This window comes from Aquila chrysaetos, chromosome 20 (assembly GCF_900496995.4).
Source record: "Aquila chrysaetos chrysaetos chromosome 20, bAquChr1.4, whole genome shotgun sequence".
Classification (NCBI taxonomy): Eukaryota; Metazoa; Chordata; class Aves; order Accipitriformes; family Accipitridae; genus Aquila; species Aquila chrysaetos.
This window is the reverse complement of record NC_044023.1, coordinates 10,385,877-10,406,571: the sequence shown is the minus strand read 5'-3', so window position 1 is coordinate 10,406,571 and position 20,695 is coordinate 10,385,877. Positions and strand designations below refer to the sequence as shown.

Genomic DNA, 20,695 nt, shown 5'->3' with positions numbered 1-20,695 from the left:
TTTTAGTGTACATGAATGATACCATAAGCTTACTTATTACAAAGTTTTTAGTTCTTGTTACAAAATGATTGTGGGGAAAGATAATTTTTAATGGAAGTTTTCATTGCCTTGTAACTGTTGTCTAAACTATTATAAATCCTGCTTTGTTGAAGTTCAAATGTCTTTTGTTTCCCCTATATTCAGCTTAATTAAAATAGAACTAGTGCAATTCTTGATAAACTGGGAAAATAAATGCATGAACAGCATTAAAATATCAGAAAAAAATGCAGAAATGTAAGTTTAAACATGAGATTTTTTTGAAAAGTGACTAAGGAGCACAACTCTATAGAAAGCTCACAGTACTTTTTGAAAAAATCTGACTGGTTCTAGTGTGAGATTATTTGTGGATAAAAAGGGTGCAAAACACTGTTAGGACAATTGATAGTTGTGTAACTTGCTCTTGTTAATCACATTTTTCTCTTTTCATAATGCAGTTCCAGTGAGGCTTTCGGGTTAGAAATTCAGTTTCATTATATTTAACTCAGAAAGCTGTAGTAGGAGGATTTATTAGTGGGAGAGTCTTTAATGCTAACGTCTGTCATGTATGCTGCCTTGTGCTTCTTAATGACTTTATCAGTGTGCTTCAAATATTGATATTCTTTCTGGTTGGCTGACTGGTAGAGTGAAAAACTGAGATTTACATCTCAACCTTTGATGTTACAAAAATGACTCAATTGTCATGATTATAGTTTATTATTTACATTATGTTGGCATCTAAAAATGTCTACTGTGATTACGGCTCTATGATGTGCATTAAAACACATAATAAGAAAAATGTCTATACAATGAAACAGAAAAGGCAGAAAAAAGACAGAACTATTGCTGTCCGGACTCTACAGAAAAGAAACTGGGGCATGGTGTGCTGGAGTCCTTCAGGAGCTATAAGCAGCAGGAATGACTCCCAGATCTTTCATGTGTTAGTCCAGTGCTTTAACTGCAAAACATCTGTCCTGTTACTGTTGAATGGTGAGGTTTGGTAGACAGCCATTTAATTTGCTATTCTTTAACCAAGTTTTTGTATTCCTGTTATTGTTTGTGATCACTTCTGTAATCTGTATAATTGCATGGTTGGAGTTGTGGTGTGCTCAGCACTTAGGTCCTTCTGCCAAACTATTTGTTGGTTTGGTCAACTTCAACAGGTCAGTCAAGCTTTGATCTGACTTTGTGTAAAACATCAGCAATGTTTGCCTACCTTTGTGAGTTTAAGATCTTACTGGTGAAAAGCACTCATTAAGAGCAAAGTGGAGAATGTTATGGTTACTTTTCAGAAATAATTGTACAGCGATAATTATAGGGTAGGAGAAGGGGTTTTTGGAAGGAGTAAAAACAGCAGTCAGCTTCTAGTTTTTAGCGTCACACAAAGGTATGGCTGGCTTGCTTTACGTTGGTGCTTCGCGTAGCTTCAGTGTTAGGATTAAAGGCTCTTTAGTGTCCCCATGTAGTACAGCTGGCAGACTGCACCATCTTGCATCACATGACATAATTGCAGCTTCATAGACCCACACTGTTCAGGTCAGGGTTGTCTCTGCTTGTTGAAAATCAGCAGGAGTAATAAGTTGTTGTCAGACATCAAGTCAGTGCGTCTCTGAAGGCTTGTAAGGCTGCCATGTCCCTTAGCTCTCAATCTGAATTAAAACATTTAACTAAACTGAAGAGAGAAACCTGTCAGAGGTGCAGCCAAGGAAATCTAAGGTGTCTTAGTACTTGAAGCCTGTGTTTTTCTTTTCTCCCTCTATTGTCACTCTGTTATTGATTTAGAAAATATGACAGCTGAAAAGGTAAACACTCTTCTTTGTCTCATCTTGCAGGCCGAAACAACAGCAACAGAACAATTTTTCCTTGTTTCCTTCAACCAAGGGCTGGAATTTCAGAGGGGTAAGTTTGGTATTGTTTTGTTCATACTTTGTAACATTCCCTCCTGCTTCATTCTGTTGCAGTGTAACTTCATAGTTAAACCACAATCTGTGAGGATTAAAATCATAGCAAAACAACTACAGAATGGAACTTGTAATTTTGTGATCTCCTAAAAGTCTTTCTAAAAAACCCCAACTTTTGTTTATGTGATTGGCTGACTTATTATGAGGCATGGGGGAGATAATTTAATGTAAGTGGGTTAATGTACAATGTGATTTAAAAAGAAAAAAAAAAAAGGATGTGTTTTCATATCTGAAAATAAATCAGCAAAACTGAACTGATATGTACTGGTTTTTAAGTGCTCTTTTAATCTGATATAGATATTTGTAAAGTTACTTGCTGAAAGCTTGTATATGTGCATTTTGCAGAAGTACAGTTGGAGAATCATAAGAAAAAATACATGGATTTCTTACGAGACAGAAGGGACTAGGTTTTTTCTCTGGTTGGCTGAGCAAGGAAATATGGAAGCATGTGTGTTCCCACAGTAAATGAGTGAAAAGGTACATGAAAAAGCAATACAAGTGAAACTGAGAACCTTAATATTTGCTGGTGGTATCAGGAGCTTTTATTCATGTTTGCTTCAGGTTTCAGAGGTAGATTAATTTTTTCAGAGAGTCATGTTGTCCCCTCTCTGTCCCCTATGACCTGTGAAGCCTTCTACACCATTTGTTGAAAAACTTAATGTGATGGTGGCAGTGTTCAGATAACAATGGTGCGTTTGCCATGTGTGTAAGTACTGTAGCCTGGGATACAGTCTAGAAGAAGGAGTTGTCACTGCATGTTGTATCTAAGTCACAGTGTTACTGTGATCTTTTGGTTAAAGGAAGGGCTTTTCTGTCTTGCAAACTTCATGTGGTATAATAAACAGTAAATTACCATTACCTGTAATGTGGACTGACTTATACTGAATGTGAAGAGTTCAGTTGTGTATTCAGGAGAGCATATAAATGTGTTTTGTTTGAGCTTCTTCCAACAAAACATTTATGTAGAAAGACATTACTTATATGCTTTGCTGAAAGGGTAAATGGCACTGACAGGTTTACTGGTCTGTGTTGGTCACAATATGGTAAACTTCATTAACATGAAAAATATTTTTCACAATATCTGATACTGATTTCTGCATTCTAATTTCATATTTTCAATGGAGCATCCACTATTGTTTACCGTGAGCTTTTTATTTTCACCATGTATTTCTTGTGTTGCACCACAAAATTGCGGGGATGAAGTTATCAGCGTTACCGAGAAAATAGTTCCCTCACAGCAGCATTGTCAAGAATGTAAGGAAAATAACCGACAACCTCTAACCTGTAGATTAATTATAAATTTCAGGGCCAGTTTAAAAGTAAAATTGACTCTAGTATTTTTCCCAGTTCTCAACTGTGCTGGCAAAGTAATTGAGGAAGAAGGTAGGTATGAAAGTAGTAGGAAGAGTATTGCAGGTATGAGTTGTAGCTGGAGAACAATGATCCCAAGTTCAAAGAGCAATAGCTCACTGGAAGTAAGGGCTTAGGGTTGGTGAGTGTGGCAGCATGAAGTCCATGATCCAAGCTGCATGGCAGAGGTGGAGTAGGCTAGTACACGAAGAACAGAGAACTAGGGAGTAAAAGACTTCAGAATCAAGAGGAGAAATCAAGAACCTGAAAGGAGATAGGAATAGGTAGTATTAGAAAAAAAACAAGGCAGTGAGTAAAGGATCTTCAAACTGCTTCCTTCATGTGTAGAAAGGAAAATCTGTGGGAGTTGTCTGCCACCTTATTTTTAAGGAAACTTATGGGATACTAAGGGAGATATCAAGTTCTATAGCTGTAATATTTCATAGAATGCATAGTTGCAGTTAATTGTGTGAAACAAACTACTACATAAAGGGAAGAAACTGTATCAGTTGTTCGCTTGATCTGTTTGGATGCTCAAGATGATTGATGCTCAAGACAGTTGAGCACGGGAAAAGAGAGCTAAGTTTATTTTGATGGATGGAAAAATTGTGTTATGAAAAGCCCAGTGAGCAGACTTGAAGTCACAAAGGTTTTCATACAGCTGGTGAATGATAAAAGGTTAACTTTGATGTTTTTTCTTAAACAGGAGTAAAACCTTATTGGGGTAAAAGAACTAAGTTTATGTCGACTGTGGAACAGTGCCATGCTTGAGTATAACAAACAAAACTCTAGAGCTGACTTATTCATAGCTACATTTTTTTAAACATATATGCTATTTCTATATTACAGACTATAATACAGGATCATTTCAACAGTCAAAAAATAAAAGAGAAGAAAGTTGCTAAGCACCAAATTTCAACGTTGTGTTCATCTACCTATCCACTTTGCAGTCAGTTCACTGATTTTAAATGTCTCTGTATCATGCTGATAAAGTGGGCATGTTAAAGCATCCTTGAACATACACCAACATAAACCTTAAAGTAAGATAAGCAAGGCCCAGATGCTAAACATTTACCAAAGAAACTCCTCTGCACTTCTCTTTTCCACTTCTTACTTAAATTTATTTTATCAGAAGAAGCTTTTTTCCGTGTTGAGCAGCTCTTTTGAACCCCATGGTTAGAGATCACATTTAGTTCTCTCAATGGGGATTTCCATGTCAAGATGCTATCATTTATGTGTTTCTACCAACGCGGTCGTTTTTAGGTAATGGTAGCAGTTACTTCCAGAACTTTAGGCAGTGCTCAGGTATCAGTGATATTGATATCAGTATTTTGATATTTTTTTTAAATAAATCAATCAGTCCTGGTTTAGATTAAATTTAGACTTTAAGTTACTGAGCAGTGCAATCTCTCTGCTATATGCTTCTCCTGCATATACGCAAGGCATCAGGTTAATTTGGTCTTTGAAGAGATTGTGTAGTCAGGTGTCCAGAAATAGACTATTTTAGAGGGAAGGTATTTATAGTGAGAATTGCAATTTCAGAGGAAGAAACACAACCTGTGGAGACAAGAATATCGCAAACTGGAGGGATAGTGTAATGGGAAACCCACAACATAGGAGATTAGGTGGTGGATGTGGTACTTGGAGCAGAAAAGGAATAAAGCAAAGGAAGATACTTGGTATAGGGTTGGAGAAGGAAAGAGGAGGAAGCCGCAACTTGGGAAGAGGGATAGTCAGGATGGGAAAAGCAAAGAGCAGTGAAAGATGAAGGGGGGGGGGAGGGATAAATTATGGAAATGGATGAAAGCTAGTGAGTGTGAAAGCAGAGATGGAAGTATAGAGTGGAGGCAGAAGTCTTCTGTAAAACACTACAGGTTAATTAGTTCAGCTTTTGCAAATACTGACTCTGGGAAGATAACGATGCCATGTAGGTGGGGAGCAATTTGTGGCCAGGGCTTGGTTAAGGAGAAGAGGCATGAATATCTGATGGGATGAGGCAATTCAGAGGCAGGTCAATAATATATATAAAGAAAAGAAGAACACGGAACTTAGCACAGAGATTGATATTAATCCTATTTTTTCCCTCTCTTCCGGTTGCCATTAGGTCTCACTCTTTTTCTTCTTCTCATCTCCATGCCACCCTTCCCTTAAAACCTTGATGCAGATAAAAGGCTTTCCTCAGCACCACTGTTTGGTGCTTATACATAAGAGATAGCAGTTCAATATGCTGCTCCTAGTGGCTTTGGAAATAATGCATTATGTTGCCATGCAGGGTGGGAAACAGTTTTATTTAATAAAGCATCTCATCAAATGAGGATTACAGTTGTACAGTCGTGCATGCGCAGTTGGAAGATGCCAGGATTAAACCTTCTGTGGTTGTTTGCTAGTTATGATACAGTCCTGAGTTACATGCTTGTGTGCTATTTTTTTCCATAGTAAGAGTAGTCAGGTTATTTATAAGAAAGTTCTGAATTGAAGACTAAGAATCTCTCCTGGGGAGTTTCAGATTTCAGCTTATCTGTTTCTTCTCCTGCTCCCTTAAAATCACCCACTTCCTGTTTTTGCCAGCAGGATAATTTTCTAGACTTAGTTATGTGAATGGTGGGCTCAAGTTACTGGAAGTTTTTAAATGATCTATTTTTTTTTTTCTAATGATGTATTTGGATACGTTTGCAAAAATAGTGGTACATAGTAGTCCCACTGTTGATATGATGACACTTCAGATGGCTATGAAGAAACTGCCAGATAATTAAAAGAAAAGCAGGTACCTGATTAATGAAGAATATTGGGGTTGTAGGCATAACTGAAGGAGGATGCTGGTTTTGTCTCTGCTTATCGTTGATATTTCTCTCTACTGTTCCACCAAGAGCTAGCATCATTTCCTGCATATGTTAAACAAACGTCTGAACCATTATGATGGTTTCTCTACTTCCTCCCCCCCCCCTCCCCCGCACCAAATTTGGCTGAAGAACTTTAGTCCTAAAAATAAAAAAATAGTGGAATCTAAACCAACATTTTCTACTTGAAATAGTTTGAGGCATATGTTTGGAGTGCAGTTGCCTGAAGATTGAAAATAATTTACTACAACTAGGCTTCTTCCTATTTCCTTCTTTTCTGCTTCCTTTTTAGTTTTGCAAAAGCATTTAACCAACCAAGCTGCAGATGCGGTCACCTGTGAGGAAGGCTGGTCTAATTTATGAGAAGCCTGACATAAAGATGTGCTAAAAATGCTGAAGGTCAATTTTAGATGTGTAAGGGGTTTCTTTGCTGGTTTTGCTGCAAGTGTGTTTGTGGGGAAAAAGGTGTCTTTCATGCCAAATGGGAAGAATACAAAACTTTTCAGACAGTATTTACGAAACAGTATATTTATTTTGTGCAGCCTGGCAGACTTCAGTTATTCCCTTCAGGGTGCATGAATCTAAACAAGATAAAAGTTGCTGAGAGAAGTTCTTTCCTAGCTTTATCTTCATGATTAATTACATAAATTACATAATTACATATTACCACAGAAATCATCTCTTTACCTCTCCTGGATTCTGATTGGTTTTATTTAATGTCTGTATCCACGGATACTCATTTGCTTAAGCAATGATGTTACCTGTAACAGACACTTATTAGAAGTGATATCAGGCAGGCCTGTTTTCATACTTGTTGAAGTAAAATTATGCACTAATGTCTCTAGATCAAATGTGCTTAAATACCATTATCTCACTGTATGATCAAAGTGATTTTAAAGCACAAGTTATCGTATACATTAAAAAGCACATGTGGTTTTTTGTTATTTTAATATATTTGTATGTTGTATGCACGATTGAAATAGCTTCCGGGGGAGAGAGGGGCAGAGTTTACTTTGCATAATTGACAGAATAGCTGTGAGTGGAATTATTATACCTATTATGACTTAACAGTCAGAAACGAGTTCCTTCATGTGTCATAGAAAGACTCCTCCACCTGGGGGAGTCCTGCTTGCATCCCTGCTCTGGTACTGTATGCCCATCTGTTTTCTTTGTGGAGAGTCCTGTTTCTTCTGGTCTCCTGCAGTAGGTTAAAGAGATGCTAGGTGGATGCTTGATCCCTCACCAGTCTCATCCCCCTTTCTCTTTGAAAAGAAAAAGTACAGATTCCATATTCCTTTTTCTCCTTTCTAACAGATGATGTTTTCCTGTGCTCCGCTCGCTCATTTTAGATCTCCTCCTCCTCCTTCCTCCAGTGGGTTGCAAGCTCTTCCATTTCAGAGTTTAATTGCTCCAGCACTTCTCCTCTTTTACTGTCTTTGTTCAGGCTTGCTTTTTTTCTGCCCTTGTGGAGGTGCTGTTATGCCTCTGTCCAGCATTGACCATTCTTGGGCCAGAATGCCTCTGATACCTGATATTAGAAGCGGTAAGAAGCAATTCCATAAGACTTTCTGCTTTAATGTATTAGAAGATGGATGCTGTAAACATAGGGCCTGTATAATGGGCTTGGTGGAAGCTGAGTTTCTCTGTAGCCTTGCAGTTCTTCCTTTGGAGCATTGCAGAAGCTGGGAAACTTTACATCACTGTTGATAGCAGCAATGTTGGGGGCAATAGGAATGTTAAGAGTTCCCTTCCATGATACACAATGTGTAGTTCAGAAGGCTAGAGCTTATAAACTGTAGCAAGTAGATACCCTGGACACTGATTTTTATTTGTAGAAGTGCTGGTTTTGATGTCTCCCTGCTTAATCTGTGGGCAGAGTTTTAAATGGTTTAGCTTATTATTGGTTTTGTTTTTGAACAAACCATTGGAACTGTTGTTGATTAGTCACAAGACTAATTTGTCTTGGAACAGCAAGGTTTATGTTGGCAAACAAACAGAGATGCTATCAGAAATTCATTGTGTGGCATTTGCGTAACTGGATAGCAGTCAATTCCATCTGCGGTGCCAAAACACACATCAGAATTGTTGTATTCTTAATGTATACACTGAATTTAAAAAGCAATTCAGTGTGACTAGTTAGACAATTTTGAAGAATTCAGGAATGTATTATTCCAAACTGATGTGCTGACTTAGCATGATTTAATTACCATGATAAGTTTTATCTACAATGTGTGATGTTAGGTTAGCTATGTCATGTCAGAATGTGTTGTTTGAAATTCCAGCAAAACATGGTTTGTTGACACATTAGTTCTTAGGTCTGTGATAAATGGCTGTATCTTTTTTAGGATCAATGGATGGTGTAAATTACAAGGTTCTTCACATACAGTAGTACTGCAAAAATCATGAACGTGTGCTGGAGAGATATCTATGAGTTATTTATGAATGAGTTAGTTATAAAGGAAAATGGTGCAGGCTGGCCTTTAGACTTCACCAAGTTTCTAGTAGTTTGGGACTCAGAAAAACCTGTGCACATTTTATGAGCTGTTATTGCTCGTGCTATCTAGACAGTGCTCTAATGCTTAGGAGTTTGCAATGTTTTCATTAACTCAGTAGCTGTTTTATTAAACGTACGCAGTTTTTATGTCTAAAATAATCTATGAGTTAAGTACATAGCCATTAAACCTGTCAAATTACCTAGTTTACAGGGCTACTTTCAAGTTAATGACATGTTAGTTAGATAAAATACACTTTAGATTATATGTTTCTTGGGGTAAGAATTTTGACGCATGGTTATGGAGCACTTGGCTAATGCGTTCTTGAAATGAAGAGACTGTCATAGGCTTGTACATCTGCAAGACTCTTCTATCACAATCTGTATTGTAAAGGGTAGGTATTCTGTTTATTCAAGCTCAGTTATTCAATTAATATTTTGAGGTTTTCTGATAATGAAAATAGTGTGATATCTCCCATTTGGAAGGATTTCTTATAATTTTGTGTTATCTTTTCACAGAATAGATATTTTCTTGAAAAATACTTTCTGCAGTCATTCTGTTAACATTGTAGGGCTTTATTTTATGGATCTTTGTAAGTGCTTTGTAACAAGTTTATTTTTGTTCTGGGTGTGGTTTGTTATTTATAGTAGAAATATTCTGTATATGCTATAAAGCCGTCATGCCAGCTATTTTGCACATACAAACAATACTGAGCTAGAAGCAACATGTGATAAAGCAGATAGGTCCAATTGTCATTCTCTTAGGCTAAGTTTGATGTTCTGTTATATAGCAGATTTCCTGTCTTTAATCATAGATTGGGTGTTACCTTGTACTCCTGCTGTCATTTACTGTTCTTTTCTTTGTTCAACAGCAGATGAAGTTGACCCTGTTCAATTTAACTCAAACCAAACTCTGCCCATTTCTTTGTATTTGTTTCCCCCCACCCCACCAGTGACCACTCTTTGAGAACACATGATGTGAAATTAGTATTTCCTATGGCTTTTTTTTCAGAAACTTGTAATGGTTAACAGGATGATGCTGTTGTCTGGTTGAATTTGATGCCACTCAGTCTGAGAAACCAACATTTTAGAAACAATTTTGAGCTATATATTGGTATTTTATTGATGCTACACTATTTCAGATTAGCAATTTTATTTTAAAATTACTAGTGGACATGAATGATCCACTAGTATGCGTGGACTTTAACTCTTTTTTTGTTTGTTTTTACTAGTCATGGATGCTTGCAGTAGAACTTTGGTGTTATTATAACCTATTACAAAGATATGTTATTAACATCACCCTTTCCTTTTTTACCAAATTGTTGTGATGGTATGTTGTCTGATTTCCTAGTGTTCATACTGTGAAAACTCACTGGTCAGTCTAAGTTGATTGTAAAAGTTTCCAGTTTGGCAGTGCTTAGATAATACTATTTAAAACTAGGGAGTAAGTTTTAAACAAAAAGTAAATAAATGGACTACACAGTTGGAAAAGGCTGCAAAAGTGTTATTTGCAGAAGCAGTTGGGAAATCCTCTGTGCTCTACTAGAGGTTTTATTCAAACATCTGCCTCTCCATCTCCAGTTCCACAGGTTCTGATTTAGGTTGTCAAGCTGTATGTGTGACAGAAATCCAAACAAAATATCTTAAGGACCAGGAGAGAAGTAAAGCCTGAAAACTTCTGAACTACTGAAGAAGCTTGTAAACAGTCCTCAAGAGCTGATGGAAAAAGAAAAAGAAATTTGAGTTCCTCCTGATCTTTTCAATTGAAAGAAGCATTTTGAGTGGGTTTTTTGGTACTCTCTGTGAAGACTGCTGTTCATCCCAAACGTAAAAGTGCTTTCACAGCCAGATTTGCTCTGAGACATCTCAGTCTTAGAATAAGTCCTAATTATTTTTAAGCCAAACGGAAGAACACATTTTTTCTTGAAAGCTAATGCTATTTCTGTGATTAGAACGTACACAGCAATTAAAAATTATGGCCATCTTTTAAAATATGACACAAATGCATAATAAGAGTAATACAGTGGTGTTTTTTATTTATAGCAGCCTGGAAACAAATTTTGTTATTACAGTAGCAACTAGAAAACAAGGTCTCCATTTTGCTAGATATCATGTAAACATAATAATAAACTATTCTTTCTCTAAAGCATTTATAATCTAAACATTTGTAAGAACATACTGTAACGTTTCTTAAATAATACTAAATTAAATTTTTTAAAGTAAATTCAGATCTGTTGTAGCTCTTAATTTCCACTCACAATGACAGATTTCGTAATTCCTGGGTTCTGCTACGTGTTTTGAAATGGACTATTAAATCTAATGGAAGATATATGAAGCATTGTATATAATATGATCCTAACATGATTTGAGGTAATGTTCTAAAACTCTGTAAAATGCACATTTAAAAATATTTGAGTTGAATTTAGCATCATTAAAACACTCGTAATGCACAATGAGAAAACAGTTTCAATCTATGTGCCAGCAGGCTCCCCACTGAATTTGGAAAGCTTTATTTCTTTTCCTAACACTGTTTCAAGTTTTCAGTGGTTCACAACCTTAAATATCCCCAAAAGAAGTAGTCTAAGTTTCAACAATTACTGTGTCCTTTCAGACACTTCCAGTCCAAAGCCAACCAGTAGCCTTATGAAAAGGTCATAAAATGAGGGCAGTTATACCAATGCTAAAAAGATTAGATTGCATGCCCTGACTGGAAGGATACTAGAAGAAGATGGGAGAGAAGAATTGCAGCACTTTCTGAGGGTACTCAGTTGGGCAGTGGCTGGTGCTTTTCAGTGTGATGCTTCTGGGCTACTACAGTTGTATAAGCAGTAAGAAAAATTATTCTCTTAATGTCTTCAGAAACTTGTGACAATCTTTCACATTCTGGGAAGCATCATCTTAAGAGTTTGCCAAATAGTTATCTCTGGGAGTATATGTGAGAAATGACAAACTCAACAGTTTCTACTATGGGAGATAGGCAAATCAGGAAGACTTACAGAGAAATTTCTACCAGTAAGCATCTCTCCTAGCTCTTAAAAGGAGCCAGGTCAAGCCTCTGAATCTCTACTTGGTTGTAACCACAGAATTAGGAACCAGTTGACACAGCCAGGCCCCTTGTTAGCACATGCCAGTTAGGTAGAGGCCAGTGTTCCAGCCTGTGAGGCGTTATGCCAGGAGTTTCACTTAGATAAAATACAGTCGAAGGCAATCCAAGAGGTGATGTCAGCAGGTACCTTAAAAGTATCTTGTAGGGTAGACAAAAGCAGGACCAAAACCACTGTGTCATCTCTTGAGGATTACTGTCATGCAAGCTTTTGTGCATACTCCTGTTTGTTTAAATTCTTACGACCTTTTATTGTTTTGTAGTAATATTTTGTTAAAGAGTGCAGAACCTCTGTTATTTGCGCAAGAGCTTGAGCCCCCTCATAGCTTAATTCAAGTAGGTTGCTTTCCTCATGCCACTGTCACCTACTGAAATGGATTAAAGCTTCAGAAGTTGTTTCTTTTTTAAAGGAATATTTAAGTAGGTTGATACCGTTCTTCTGAGTAACAGTATTTTTTTCAGTAACTTTTTTTTTTTAATTTAATATCCAATAGTAAATGTGTATCAAATGCCAACCTTGAGGAGGGTTTCCTCCAACAGGTAAATCAAAGAATGGGTTCACTGCTACAGAAAGTTTGAAGTCAGCCCCCTTACAAACACAGTTTCTGAAAAGAGGGAGATCGCTGCAGGTTTTTTTTGAATGGCCTGGTGGCTGCATGTGAACCTGCATTTAACTTGCTTAGGCTTCTGGATGGGGAAAAAGGGAATGTTACATGTCTTCCTACCACAGTACTTCAGATGTGTATGTTCCCCTTCATTGCACAGTTAAAAATTCTAGTTGCAGCAGTAGGATACTGCCCTGAAAGAATGATTTTATTTATTTTATTCTTTTTATTTCCTTAAGACCTATAGAGAAGAAAGCAACAATGAAACTGCTTAGGTAGTTTTGCTTGCACTTTGCTATCATTTTGACAAGATTAGTCAGCAGAATATACTTGGAAACTGACTGTATACTGTCTGAATAAAGACTGATCATATGCTTGTTGTTATAAACATTTGACAGACTTCAACCTTATGCCACCCCAGTGCTTTGTGTGTTTTACAAGTGAGAATACTAAGGCAGGAAAGTTTCCCAGACAAAGTGTTGTCAGATATTTTCTTTTTAATTTAAATCATGAATATCCTGTGTTCATTCTTTGTTCCTGTAAACCAGACTTATAGTAACATTTAATTCCTTTTACCCACAGTTTTGTGGATGTTTCTGACTATTTGATCCTGTGTTCGTGGTGCTATTTTGTTTCATGTTTTGTTACTGCATTGGACTCAGCAGCAGTGCTATAGCTGCACAGATACCGAATGAACAACTTTCATATATTTATGTATTTTGTCAATTATAATTTCTTGACCTCAATCTTTTGAGGCAGTTGCTGCCTGGAGTCTAGATAAAATGTCTTCGATTTCCTTCCTTGGTACTTATGTGCGTGTTTACAATATATGTGAGTTCAAGCTGCACGTTCTTTCAGGTGGATGCTGTTGATGTTGCTGTCAACAAAGTGCAGAGTACCTTGGAGCTGACTGATACAAAGCTTCAGGGAAAAAACAAATACAATGTTTTATTTACTCAGAGGTTAGAGAGCAGGTTTTACCATCCTGTTAACCTGTGTTGATTGATACAGGTAGGGAGGGCAGAGTGTTTTAAACGTTGTTTACTAGATTGATGAGAAAAAGTTTGGTTGGCTAATCTCATACCTGATGCTAGGCTGAAGTCTGTGGTATCTGTCTTTAGGCTTCTTAAATTCTGATGGCTACTGAGGCAGAAGGTTATAGGTGACCTAAGAAATAGTGCAAGTGCGAATATAAAGAAGCATAGCAAGTTAAAGAGTTTGCATGTTGTGGTCTCCAGGAAATGGAATACGGAAATCTGAATGTTACCAGGAAATCTGATTGAAAAATGCCTGTCTACCTAACTTCATATTTGGTGCAGTTTAAGACCTATGGAAACCACACCACTTCAAAAACTTGCACCCCAGTATTTGAGCATGGGTGAGGGATTGCCAAATTCTGATAGTAAAGGATTAGGTTTTCCTATGATGGGGTGAAAGATTGTGTAAGAATAATTTAGATCTACTGACAGCCTAATGACAAGTTAATGGAGAGAAAGGAAAGAATCCTTGAAAAAAATTCCAGGCTTATATATAGAATTTATATGGATTTCCTTTGAAAAATAAACTGTTCTGCTGGAAGGGTCTGAAAACAAGGCAGCTAAGATTTGGTTTTAGCTCATCTTTAGGCAGGGGAGACAGGCCAACAGCATTTACAGTATCCCAAAAGCGAAATACTTCAGTAATTTTTTTAAAGTCTTGGCCTAAAATGTCTGCTTCCTGAAGATTCTTTCAATTAGTATTTTCTGTCTGCAGAGAGATGCAATGGCTCTTGTTGTCAAAGGAGTTGATTGCTGACTGATACCAGTTTCACCTTTCATCTTCTTCCACCAAGCTCAGCAGAAACTTTTCTGAACAGATGAAAGATTGCACCAGCTCACTAAGGACCTGTTTTTCTTTAAAAATGAAGTTCAAATTGCTCTTAGCTTACTACAAAAATCCAAATTTGTTTTGAAATTCTTGCCTACTGTAGAATTTTGCATAACAACTCAGTGTCGATAGACCTAAGCAAGTCACAAAAGATTGAACAGGGTAGGGACAGATCAAAAGTGAGGTGTAAGGAGGTAGGGTATATGAAGTAATTATCTGTGTGTGTGTACAAAAATGTATTCATCTTCTGTTTATTATACTGAAAAACTTGATTTTTTTCTTTTTTTTTTTTCCAATATGTTAAAATGAAACAGTTGAGTAATACATTCAGCTGTTTCTCTTTGTCCATTATGGATACTTGCCTGAGCTTTGCTTTTCACACAATTAGTAATTCTTAAACAAACAAAAAAGTTTCTTTGGAATAGTAGTAGGAACATATTCCATCTTTTGATATGACTAATCAATAAGTCTTCTAAAACCAAGAATGCGCTATCTTACAAATGTATAGAAAATATTTTAAAAGGTAAGCACTCAAGAAACTTTTTGCTGTGTATTTGCAGTGTGTGTACAAAGGATCAGAAAAGTTCCAGGATTTTACTTTTCCCTGTATTTATTTGCACTTGTTCTTTACATTAGAATCTACATATGCTTTAAAAAAACCCAAATCTCATATATCTCTCAACAGTTCCTATTTACTAGTTTCTGAGGACAATTTCACTTGCCCAAAACAGTTAATTCAGTTTGTAATGCAGGAAAGATGAAGGAAAGCTATTTTAAATCACTCATTTTTAGTTGCCATATAAAGCACTGTGTTTCAATCGCTTGTGATGATTATGGATTCCATTTTTGGGGGTCGAATATTCTGCATTGTTTTCTAGCTAACTTCGGCTAAGGGAAGTTGATATCTATGTATGTCTAGATTTTGAAGAAGGCTGCTCAAATGCACATCTAAACTGGTATATATGAATCATATGCAAATATAATTTTTCATATAATGTGTGGGAAGTTATGTATTTTGATAACTTGCAGATTAGCACCTCATGAAACTTAACTTTTCTTACCTTGAAGTAAGGTAACTTGATATGATGGCCAAATGAAGCAATTAACTGAGTGTATATTAAAGGCAAATATGTACTAGAAAATGCTAGTGACCTAGTTGGTAGTTTGAGAGAGACCACTGAAGACTCTCATTATTAGCAGATCAGTCTCTCTGTTGTTCTTGTCTGAAGAATGATTTGGCATGCAAATATAAGAGCTCTCAAGGAAGCATTATATTTTGTAGTTTGGGTTATGAGTCTGGAACCTAATCCTCTAAGTTTACTGACTTCAAGTTCTCAATCATGTTGATGGCGAGTGTGTACATGTCCAGGGAGTCCTTGCAGCAGGAGATGCGCAGTTTTGAAATTTCAAGTGGGCTGGGAAATTTTATGTCATTGAGGTAGCAACAGTCGTATTTGATATTTTTAAGGCAGCAATAACTTTAAGTTTAAAGTTTTCTTGATGCTTAAGGTATATAGCTTTCCAAACTCCAGTGAAATGAAGATTCACTGGGTTTCATAGGATGCAGTTGCTGAAGTCTTGCTTATCTAGATTGGTGAAGAATCAGCAAAAATGGAGTTTCTTTCATTAGTTATATTGAACTACCGGAGATAAAATCAAGCTTTGCGCTTTCTTCACATGTCCTCACATGCAAAATTTGGGTCCTCTGCCAAGCTCATCTTTGGGCCTTGATCCTGGGCTGATTCTAAAGCATTCTGTGCTGAGTTCTTGCCATTATGCCTTTGTTAATTTAAGAACTCTTGTTTAGCTGATCCCTTAATTTCTGAAATACTGAAAGTTTTCTGTGAACTAAATGTTTAAAAGTTCTACCCAGTGTCTACCAGCTGTTTTGTTTTCTGAGGCATCTACATTTGGAGATAGTTGTCTGCCCTTGAGTTTAAAGCCCATTGCTGCTGTTTAAGACGGAGAACTGCACAGGTAGGAGATGGACTGTGTTTCAGTTACTGAGTCTCAAAGTTCCCAAAGACCTACCTATTACTTGAAAAACACGTTAATGACGTCTTTACCTTTACCATACTGTTGCCATTCACTTGTTAGTAATTTTTTAAAAACTTTTGTCTGTTTCAAATATTGCTTAAAGCAGCCTATGAGGAAAAACCACAACAGAGGTAGACATGGCAATACGTATCACTCAGCTTCTGACACTTCTAGTACACTGCATGACAGGAAGCGAGAGCAAACTGTGTGGCTGCATGGGGAGGAGTTCCTGCCGAAAAGTGAAGGAGCGACATAGGGACTCCTTTGTAGCAAAGACTTTTCACTGTCACGCCAAAGATTAAGAAACCTTCTAAAATCTAAGTACAACAACAAGTACCTCATGGTGTGGTGTTGCTTTTTTGTGCATCATCAGGTAAGTGTAAATTTGGGATCGTGTTACTTTTTATTGTTTGCGTGTGTGGTATTGTAGTAAGTTAAAATTGCACAGATATTGCTGCCAAGCATGCCAGGATTTAAAATTGGGTATTAATGAAACCAAAACGTTGCTTAGCAGGAATGTTTCCTTCTGTAAGGAAAGAAATTTGTTAACAGGTTAGATTAATGTACCCTGATATTCCCAATGGGATGGATGACCGTTTATTTTTCTCTATGTATTGGTAGTTTATTGCTGCAGGATGGTAGTTTTATGTTTCTGGTTTTGTTTTTTTATCATACATGTGTAAACATCTCTGTCTCCTTGTGTGAAAATGAGGATTTTGGCTGATGCTAGGGTTTACATGGGAACATTTATAGATATGTGCATGAGTCTATCCATTGTCAAAGTGAAAGCTGTAACAGATCCTATTTACAGTTTATTTACAGTGCATAATGATTCTGCTCTGCAGCATGTGTATGTGGTATCACCTGCAGTTTTAGACATTGCACTTCGGAAAGATGTGGACAGAAAAGTAGCCAGATTGATAATAACTGTAGAAAATACAGCCTATGAAGAAAGTTTAAAAGATTTAGTACCATGTTGTGTGTAGAAAAATAAGACTTGATATGAGGTACAAGTATACATTTGTCTCTTGAGTGTGTGGGAACAATTATAAAGTTGGTACTTGTTCTCTGTCTTTGCCAAGGGTAGCACAGGAATAAGTGGGCTTATTTCATAGCAAGGGAGATTTAGGTTAAATATTGGGGGGAACACTTACCGATTGTAATGTTAATTAAGCAGTAGAACAGAGTATACAATTATATTATAAAATCTGTCATTTCAAACTTTTCAGGATAATTTAGAAAGAGCTGCATTTTACACATTGACCTGTTTTACATGCTGCAATGGTTAGCATTTACTACTTGATTGTTCTTAATGATTTGTATGGGATTTTAGTTTTGGGCTGTTAATAATATGTGAATAAGAGTAGCACATTAGGGTCACAAGTGCATAAATGTGATCCCTTAACTTTGTACCTCTAGTCTCAGCTTGTAGCATCCTTCCACTTGTTGGAAAACTAAAGAGCTTCCTCTTACTTAAGAAGCAAAGTTACTTCAAAATATTTGCATATATGTTGAATAAAACTGTACTTTGAAGTTCTTAGAAACGTGATAAAGGTGGGGGCCTGTAGTGCCAGGAAAGCAAGTCAGGGATATGTTTGAGGGCCTATATGCACTTGGATTTGCTGTGGAGAATGTGACTTAAGTACACTGAAGCTTAAGACTGGATTGTTAGTTGGGATATATATATTTGGGATTTTTTTTTTTCTTTTCTGTTCCCTGTGACAATTTTCAATAGAGAGAGATGATCAATTTATTGCACAGGATGTTTTTAAGATGCTATCTGGAATGCTTTATGCAATTCTGACTTAAATCATGTTTAAGAAAGGTAAATAAAAATTGCAACAGGCTCAGAAAGTTTATTAACACTGTCAGAAATGAAGAGCTATTCAGCTGGTGAAAATTAGTTTAATAGATGTTACATGTTTGAATTCTCAGTTCTTATTAAATAGCTTAAGAATGGGACTGGTGATTACTAACTGCCATACTGTTAAATTGGTGTAGTCTTTTTGGATGTACTTAATATGCATATTTGCTGTGGCTATATTTTAGATATCATTCACTCAAACTTACAGCAGAAGAAATCCAATAAATGCCACAGTTTTATGGAACACCAGGGAGATGCGTGTTTGTGAAGTAAACTCACACAGATTGTCTAGCATCTACCAATATTGCTGAGCTTACTTTGAAATCTTTTAAGTTGGGTGCAAATTCTGTCTCCTGTTCTACATGCTTTGTCCAAAATGATGTAAGTCTTTATCTCTTTGTCAATTTTCATTGAAACTGGGCAACAGGTTTTACAAAAATAAAATAATTCAAGAATTGGGAGTCACGTGGATATTGACTAATATCCCATAAGCTTGTTTCCTGAGAAATGGAGCTAAAGTGTTTGTGTTTATATATATTGAACCCCAAAATAGATATAGCAACATGTAATTTTAGTAAAGTGGTATTGTTTTTATCTGCAGAAGAATCCATTTTTGGTGCAGCCATTTTATCTATTCTGTGTGATGCTGAAGAAGAGCACTTGAGATGCTTAGATCAAAAGCCATATCCAGGAACCTGTCTGGGGTTTTAAAGGCACAGAAGCATAATGGTGCTGAATGCAGGAGACTGGGGGAAAGCAGACTAGCAGTAGAGTATTAGATAATAAGGGATTAATGCAGTTTCTGCAAATGTAAGCCAATTGAATGCCACGTGGAGACCTAGTTTATGGAAATTGTTTCATTCTGCTGTATGTGGTTCCAGTGCTGTGCACAGCATCAGCAATCCAAGCTCTCTTTTACAATAAGAAGCTCTGTTGGATCCCTGACATTCTTAAAAACAAAGAAAGAATAAAAACCCCAAACCTAAACAATAAATAATATAATAAAACTAATAATAAAATGTCTTTTGAATGAATCTGCTTTTCAAGTGAGAAAATTGCACTGTGATTTTTGTTCCAAGAAAAAAAGTCTTACCTCTTACGTACACAGATGTAGCAGTTTTGGAACCAGAAGTGGTGGTTGACAGCTGTGATTAAATGGTCAACCGCAGCAAGTACAGGTCATTGCTGTCCAGTCAGAGTAAGTCCCCATGCATTCAAGTGCACAAAACCTTTAAGGGTAGAGTTAGAGCATTAAAATAGCCCAACTTTGATTGTCCTTGCTTTTACAACTAGACCTATAATAAACTCCCTCAACACAAACATACAAGGCTGGGAACTGCAACTTCATCACATCAGCTTGCTAAAGGCAAAGGAATCCAGGGATTATTTGCCTGCTGACTGATGATATTACTTGGGGGCACAAAGAACTGGATCAGACAGATCCCATCTGAAAAGTGTTTGTGAGAACAGAAGATGAATCTAAACAGTGTATGGACTCTTTTAAAGTGCATCTTTAGTTTTCATTTATATGGTAGGTGAATTTAGAATCCTTAGGTATTGATTGTGTTAAAACCATAATTTATGTAGCAATCTTAAAGTTTTGACTGAGAAAGGATCATATAATAAAGATTGCTGTTCACTCATGTAACAAAGAACTCCTACAGAGAAAGAAATAAAAGTATGTAACTTAACTGAATTTGATTCAGACTTTACAGTAAACTGAAAATGTTTCAGCATGTTTAACTCTCTGCTAGATTCCAGTGACTGATACTCTCCCCCGTCTTCTGAAAAGGGGAAGGAAGAAGGTTAAATAAAGATAGAATAAATACCAGTCCTCAAACAAAGCTCTGCTGATCCTTGTCCTTACAGCATCCCGTACATGCACACCCATTTCCTGTTGTTAATGTTAAACACATTGAACATAACTTTCATTTCATTGTTCACTTCTGTGTTCGTTTTATAATACATTGACCGGAAAATCTCAAATCCATCACAATAAGCACTGCAGAAATAAAGCTTGCTCTCTGTGCTCAGAGAAAGGTGAAAAGGAGCTGCCATTTTGTCTGGCAGAGATGCGAATGATTCCTCAGAAGTACTTAGATAGTTTCAGTGGCAAAGTCTTAAGTGTCATAGATTATCTCACCTCCATTTCAGAGTTTTCTCCTGTGTTGTAACAGACTTAGAGCAGAGTCTGGTTTTTTTCATTCATTTTGCTTGGGACATCAAGAAAAGCAAGTTTTGTTACTAACACCAATGTACAAAGAGCCTGCCAGCTGAACACGTGCAGAGTGGGAAACAGAACAAAGGCAAAGCTTTGTACCAGACTAGGTGCAAACTGTGCTATTGGGTCATCTCTGACTGTTTCTCCCTCAAAAGGAATAAAGCTTTGGTTTAGATTTTTGTGCCACTCTTGAGGAAAAGAAACCTGTAATGTCTTTGGTATTCTGAACAGTAGAGGGCAGCGGAAATATATTCAGGAAACCAGTTTTATTATAAAACTAAGGAATTTTTGACTCTCTTTAGGGCTTAAGCATGTTCTTTTTGCCAACATAACGTAAAGAACTGT

The 20,695-nt window shown here is 36.7% G+C and overlaps 1 protein-coding gene across 2 annotated transcripts in view; it reads left to right on the top strand.

The window, feature by feature from the left end:
* The window catches only part of ARHGEF3 (Rho guanine nucleotide exchange factor 3), a 142,089-nt gene that overhangs the window by 43,920 nt on the left and 77,474 nt on the right, over positions 1-20,695 (top strand). Inside the window, exon 3 of one of the 2 annotated variants that reach the window (XM_029996233.2) lies at positions 1,848-1,914. In XM_029996233.2, coding sequence (XP_029852093.1) covers positions 1,848-1,914 — 67 coding nt within the window. Of the gene's footprint in view, positions 1-1,847; positions 1,915-16,590; positions 16,639-20,695 lie in introns of those variants that run through there. The other variant, XM_029996235.2, reaches the window with a different exon arrangement.